We start from the raw sequence: 6888 nt of genomic DNA, 5'->3' as shown, positions 1-6888 counted from the left end.
TTTTTATTTTTTTAAAACGTAAAACGGCGTCGTTTATTGTAACCGGCCGGTCACCGGTTCGGTTCAACTAGCCGGTTTTTGACCGGTTCGCCGGTTCTTGGGCGGTTCTTCTTTCCACGGTTTTCAGATAAGGACCGGACCGTTTATAGTGCCGGTTCGCGGTTAAACCGGTCGAACCGGCCGGTCCGGTCCGATTTTCAGAACCTTGATAATAATATATACATTACCTTCTGATATGTTACTTTTTAATTAGTTGTTATGTTAACTATGATTAAACTATTTTGTAATTAAATTATAATCTAAAATGGGTAATTATATAATTTACTAAAATATTAAAAACTGAATATTTGCTTCTTTCGCAAATTGAATCCTAATTCTCTGTAGCTCCTCTCCCATTCCGTCGCCGCCGTCGCGCCACCCGAGCATAACCGCCTCGTTGGGTGTCCCGTTCTCTCCGTCTGTTGTGCCGTCGCCGACCTCCAAAGCATCGCCGCTGCTGTCGTCACAAGCAGCGCCGCCGTCCTCAGGTATCCTTCCTTCTCACTCGATCTCTGTTTCTGCTTTTTCTCAGCCCTTGACGACGTCGTTCAAGCACCGTCGCTATAGTAGTTGTTGTTATCACGGCTCTCCTGCAGCCTTGTTGTTTCTGATTTTAGGCTTTTGTTATGTTTGTTCCTTTTGTGGCAGTTCATATCAAATTTCTGCATATGCTTCTTCTTAATAAGATTTGAAATATTTTTATTGCTTATATATAGAACTGCCAGCTTATTATTTCAAGGAAAAAAAAAGAAGGGGGGTCATAACATGCTCATCCATTACTCCTAATTATGATAAAAAATTTAAAATTGTTTTCTCTGAAACTATTGTTTCAGACAACTTTGTGATTCAACTGCAGGTTTTCTTTGGCAGCTCATGCTTTCTGAGATGAATAAAGAACTCAAAGGATTAAGGTTCGATTTTTCTTAAACTGATTTAATGCTTTCTTGATTCTAGAATACTTATCTAATTTGTTATTCCTGCAGATGCGTGGTGAGTGGTTCTGGAAAGATTGCAATGCATGTTTTGGAGAAGCTAATTGCTTATGGTGCTCTTCCCGTTTCCGTATCAGGTGATTTGCTGTGTTATGATGTTAAGAGGCTACTGCACTGGCTGTGAGACTGCATGAATTCTTTCATTCTAATAAGAACACAACCATTCACCTCACTATTTCTTGCTAGATTTCATCTTAATACCAATCATAATTAAGAATTCTTAGTTAACTCCATTTCATTATTGTCAAGAAATATGAATATTTCTTATCAAAAGCATTTTTCAGATTCTAAAGGATATTTGGTTGATGAAGATGGATTTGACTACATGAAAATACAATTTCTGAGATACATCAAAGCTCAACAGAGAAGTTTGAGGTTTGTATCAATTCTATCATTCATTCATTTTTGCTTCGTTTTTGTAAAACTGTACATATTTTTATGGATTTTGTTTATAGAGACTATTCAAAAATATATGCTCGGTCCAAATACTATGATGAAGCAAAACCCTGAAATGAAAGGTGTGATCTTGCATTTGCACGTGCTTCACAGAATTAAATTAATCCATCCGATGCCATGAATTTTGTTAATTCAAGTTGTCGTATACTAGTAGAAGGTAGTTGTTTTTATAATATATTTTTGGGTCTTTACCCTCTTTTTCTCATTCTCATATGTAATGTAATATTATTAATAATATATACTCATGGAGCCACTTGTTGTATACTTATGGAAGCCACTTGTTGGTAAATCCTAGGTTGAAACATGCCTTGTACCCCGGAGGCAATTCAAGTTCTATGGAAAGCTAATATTCTTGTTGCTCCTGCAATGGCAGCTGGAGCTGGAGGGGTTAGATATTTACTTTCTTTTTCCTATGTACATTAGGTTTATTGTATTTATATTTCATTGGGTTTGTTCTGTAAAGTAGCCCCTTGGTGGCATCTATGGTGTGATGCGCTTGTAGATTACGTTTTACGCAACTGCATAAGTAGTGCATCAAACATTTAGTATTAAAGCTTATACATTGTATTACTAATCAAATTTTGCATTATCAAGCCTTATACTATCATGTCCATGTTATATAATGTTCAAAACAGGGCATATAAGGTAGATAGATGCTTAGCTGCTCATTCTAAGGACAAACTAACTTCATATTATGTTGTACATAGTGCACATTAAGCAAGAATCAGAGTTTATAGTTTTTTTTTTAAATGGAACCTTTCAAAATTCTAAATAGAAGTCACGTTATAATCAAGCTGAGACTTTTTTTGTTGGCAATTATTAAACCCTATGTAATATGAGGAGAGAAGCCCTAAATCTGTTTCATTTCAGAATTCAGTATTTTTGGGCTTGAAGCTTGTGTATCATTTTCATGTTTATCTGCAGGTATGGTGGTATTGAACTTTGGGTGATTAAAATAAGAGGTAGTGCTTTCCTATGGCACCACGTTCGCTGCATGGTTGCTGTTCTATTCATGATTGGCAAAGGCCTGGAATCTCCAAATGTGGGTGCCTAAAACTCTCAACTAAATCACTTTAAAATTTTGTTTTGCTGCTGCCTTGTTCGTCCTTTAAGATTGTCCGGTAAAGTCATTCCTGTCTGACGACTGATGACCGCAAGTGTATTATATGACATTTTCCAATTTTACTTGCCGAAGCCAATTTTAGATCCTAGGAATGTTCATCCTTTTTAGTACTTTGAGCTAAACATTTCACTGCTTAAATATTTGTAGGTAATTGATATGCTACTGGACACTACTAGTATCCCAAGGAAACAGTACACCATGGCTTCGGATATTCCATTGGTTCTTCAGTCGTGTGAATTTGAAGATATTAAGTTTATATGCTCATGAGGTAAATCTAATTTTTTCCTAGATTACAGAACATGGTGACTTGTTGTTTCACTGGATTCTTCCTAGAAATCCAGTACCAGTTAGCATATTGGAGATGCATCGTCTTTCCAATTTTTCTTCTTCGCTTGCCTAGCTGTGTGCATTTTATTTAGAGAAATTCGATACTATCACTTTATTAATTTATCTTGTATATAGATTCTGGAGAAGCACTGCGTGTACATTTGGTGAACGAATGCCAAACTTACCAGCTTGAAGCTGCTATCTTTCATGAGGCACTTCGTAATTGTGTGCCTTTATTAGAAGGTACAGCAAAATGCATTCCCGAGTTAGTGTTGCACTCCTTGTGTTTACAATGGTCTAATGTTGATAACTGATCCTTTTCCAGATCAACCTACTCGAGGAATAAAAAAGAAACCTTCACATGTCCCTATTATGCTGCGACCAACTGAGCGTGAGTTTCGGTCACCTATATTTTAAAGTTTGTATAGAAATCTACTCAAATGCATATGTCTGGAACGTTTATGAATTTTGTTCTTGTAAGCTTCACACCAGATATTGTTTACTGACTTATTCTTACTGAACTAAATGCAGAATCATGTGAAGAGCGCCGCTCCAAATTCGACTCAACATGAAGGCCATATTCATACTGCTCATCTCAATATTGTAGGCCTTCCTATATAGGTTGTATTATCAAATGATCACTTTTTTCCTAATTGAAAGTTCTGATGTAGATTGTAATCTTTTTATCTAGGCTGTTGAAGCCCCTCTGAGATTTTATTGTGAGCAAAAAAGTCAAAGATAATTAATTATCAATTGTTGATGCAAAATTACTCACCCTTACCTGCTATTTACTTGGATACTAGCACTTTGTTGTATTTAATATTTCATTCTTGTGAGTAAATGAAATGACTCAAATGAGATTAACTGAAATGAGTAATGACCAAAACTGAATGCAGCTGAACAACAATTTGCCTGGTTTTGACACTTTCAGCTTTCAAATTTATGTTTTTTTTACCAAAGATAGGTAGACTCAAATCCGCGATCTCTTATATGAGTATAGGGAGACTAATTATATAATATATATTTTATGCTGGATCTAATTATATATTTTAGATACACTTTTTTAAAAGGTAGCTACTTCCACGAAGAGATGATGTTGTAAACCATTAGATGATTTAGTCAAATATGTCAAATCATTTAATAGTTCGCAATATCATTTTCATATAAAGATGACTTTATTGAAATAATCACTATTTAAAATTTCCTTTTGATAAGTGATTTATAAATATTCGTATTCAAACACCTGAAGAGCTTAGGGTTAGTGTTCAGATCTTGATAGGATACACAATGTTGAATTTACTTGAAACTTCTATGAAAAAAACTGCAAATTTTGCTTGATTTCCGTTACAAACATGGAAATAAATTTGCTAGTTGCTATGACCAATTTTGTTGGGGAGCGGGGGGTTGGGGGGAAGAAAGAAAAAGGACAAAAGCTACTTCTAAAATGCTTTGCCTGTCCATGTTTCCAATATTTGGTGCTTCGAAGGCTTCAATCAAACTCCTCCAAACCTGTCATTCAGCATGTGGGAAAAAGGTTAAATCCCCTAAACAACTTAAATCCCTTCCATACCTTTTCCTCGATGATGGTGGGATAAGATAATCATAATGGCCCTATGCTTGTTAATTGTTATCCTGTATATCAGTATATGTACTAGTGAATGAGCCCGTACGATGCACGGAAATAAACAATTTGGACTTAATGATACAATAATTTATTATTACTTTTCATAAAAACTGAATTAAAAAAAGAATGCTTCAACATAATAATATACGAATGCTCCTATCTTGAAGACTTGAACTAAATTTGCATTCATGAAGATACTTAGTCTAAATCTTAACAGAACTATCTGAACATGTGTCACCAAAAAATCTTACAGGTCTGGGTGTTGTAAAACAAAAACTCACCAATGTGTCGTTCATCCCTTAAAGAATGTACTATTTCTATACTTGGTACTTGGTAGGAAAAAAAAATAGAATTTACACTAAAAATTTGCATTGATAAGTGCTACATAACACACTGGTTCATTGTGCTTTTCCACCTTGAAGATACACACATCATTTTCATTGTGCCAAAGAAGGATCCTCTTCCGTGCAACTTCACAGGCTTCTTCATTTGTCATCACATCCCATAAACCATCACTAGCTAGAATAAGGCACTCGTCATGTTTCTCCCGTTGCACAAACTTCACTTTCGGTTCTGGAATAATACATGGTTTCAAGTACCTATCACCTATTGGAGAAGAACTAAGATGATTAAACTAATTGCAAGGAACTAAAATGCTATATTTTTTTAGCAAAAAAGAAATACTTTTTCGTAGTGTCCTATACAAAGGCTGTACCATTTTATTCATTTTACTAGAAACCATAACCCTTATCAAGAAAAAGTTTACAGTAACTAGCATCACTTCAAATCCAACTACATTGACATAAATATGCTGCAGAGATGCCAAAGGCAGATACATACCTATGGATTTTGACATTGCCAAAACGCCAAGAACTCGGTACCCTTGCCAATGTATGACCCTTCCTACTGCAGCTTCTATCCTTGCCCACTCATCCTCCCTATTTGGCTGCAAACATGAAGTAAAGTCTCCTCTATCAGATGGCTCCAATTTTTAACTCATGAAAAACATTGTGAAAATAGAAAGAAGTGCCTTACTTTGTGGTCAGCAGACAATGGAATGCCTTGTTTTCCGCGATACACGACGGCTCTTGAATTCCAACAATTTGTGACTATTATGTGTGATTGACTCAATATGGCAACCACTGCAGTGGAGCCAGCAGTCTCAGGAGCAATTGGTTCGATTGTAGACTCTAGTCCACCACTGTTATTTCTGCCATTACCAACTTGAATTCCTCCAACTTCATCATCTACTTTCTGAAAACAACCTACAAATGCTTTCTTCCAATGGTCTTATAAAGAATCTCCCAGTTCTATTTCTGCCAAACTTGGTTGTGCAGCTTCTATCTCCTCAATCAAAGCTGAATGCAGGCGTTTTCGGCAGTAATTGGCAAGCTACCAACCAAAAAGAATAACAAAATAAAATCCAGTTAGCGTCAGACTTCAATAAAAGTTGTATAATTTTATTTTGTTAGTGATTTTTAACTAATACCTGAAAGCCTCCATGTCCATCATAGACACCGAAAAAGTGGGCCAATGATATTCAGTTGGGGTAGCCACTATATTTGATTGTCACAAATTGAATTGCATGGATAACTGGAAACATCATGTGCATAGAATACATAGTGGACATGTAAATTATACAGGAGTTAAAGAGTGATGGCATTAGTTGGATTGTAGTGCAGTGGGAAATCAAGCACAGCAATAATCTGCATTTCAGCTAAATTTCAAAAGAGAAAAGAAACAAAATGCTGAAGACCTACATATCACATTCTCGATGACATATAAAGCTTCCAAGAAAAATGATCATCATAATTTTGTGACCACAAAATATCAACTGAATGAAGGGTTAATAACTCAAAACAAAACAAATAAAAAAACAGAAAGATGAGTTTAGTTATATTTATAGGTCTATGATTATTGGTTTTGCATAGATTAAAATAGAACAACCAACTAACCATAAAGTTATGACATATTGCCTCCATAGGAAGAATTATATTAAAATTGAAAACAAATTTTGGTTTTGCTAATAGAGGACAACAGAAATTAAAATACCAATAATATCACACTATCACAAAAAATTAATGTAATCTGATACTATATGCATTTAGATTTGGAATTGAATCCTAAACGAAGACAAAATGCATAAAGCACAAATCAAGAGGGCAGAATAGATTATTTGTTTTTTAAAAAAATAAGTTAAAAAGAATATCTTGCCAAACCATATATCCTAGAGGAAGAACCAAACATAACAAAGGAACAAAAAAGATAATGAAGGACCTTAATTATTTTTCTTTTTCTTTTTTTTTTTTAAATTCAATCCAGCTAAA

At 35.0% G+C, this 6888-nt stretch overlaps 1 protein-coding gene, 1 long non-coding RNA gene and 1 pseudogene across 9 annotated transcripts in view; 1 reads left to right on the top strand and 2 right to left on the bottom strand.

Moving 5' to 3' along the window:
• Positions 331-3715, top strand: LOC107614435 (tRNA pseudouridine(38/39) synthase-like). Of its 8 annotated transcripts, XR_002352289.1 has the most exons (12): positions 331-527; positions 873-950; positions 1023-1108; positions 1316-1406; positions 1487-1644; positions 1783-1874; positions 2412-2529; positions 2758-2878; positions 3073-3180; positions 3263-3328; positions 3469-3540; positions 3629-3715. XR_002352289.1 is itself a non-coding variant. In XM_021109241.1 (9 exons), the coding sequence occupies exons 2-6, from the start codon at positions 913-915 to the stop codon at positions 2875-2877; spliced, it is 453 nt and encodes a 150-aa protein (XP_020964900.1). In that variant the 5' UTR covers positions 332-527; positions 873-912; the 3' UTR covers position 2878; positions 3073-3180; positions 3263-3328; positions 3469-3713. The 8 variants fall into 8 exon arrangements, 1 of the variants encoding a protein (XP_020964900.1); XR_002352288.1 differs by having other exon boundaries at positions 896-950; positions 3469-3715; XR_002352286.1 differs by having other exon boundaries at positions 1487-1549; positions 3469-3715.
• LOC107610876 lies at positions 4641-6104 on the bottom strand (annotated as a pseudogene).
• Positions 6146-6888, bottom strand: part of LOC110265846 — a 4964-nt gene continuing 4221 nt past the window's right edge. The window contains exon 3 of the long non-coding RNA XR_002352284.1: positions 6146-6267. This is a non-coding gene — a long non-coding RNA (uncharacterized LOC110265846). The remainder of the gene's footprint in view (positions 6268-6888) is intronic.

The sequence above is a fragment of the Arachis ipaensis genome, chromosome B08 (genome assembly GCF_000816755.2).
Source record: "Arachis ipaensis cultivar K30076 chromosome B08, Araip1.1, whole genome shotgun sequence".
NCBI lineage: Eukaryota > Viridiplantae > Streptophyta > Magnoliopsida > Fabales > Fabaceae > Arachis > Arachis ipaensis.
This window is presented reverse-complemented; position numbering and strand designations above follow the sequence as displayed.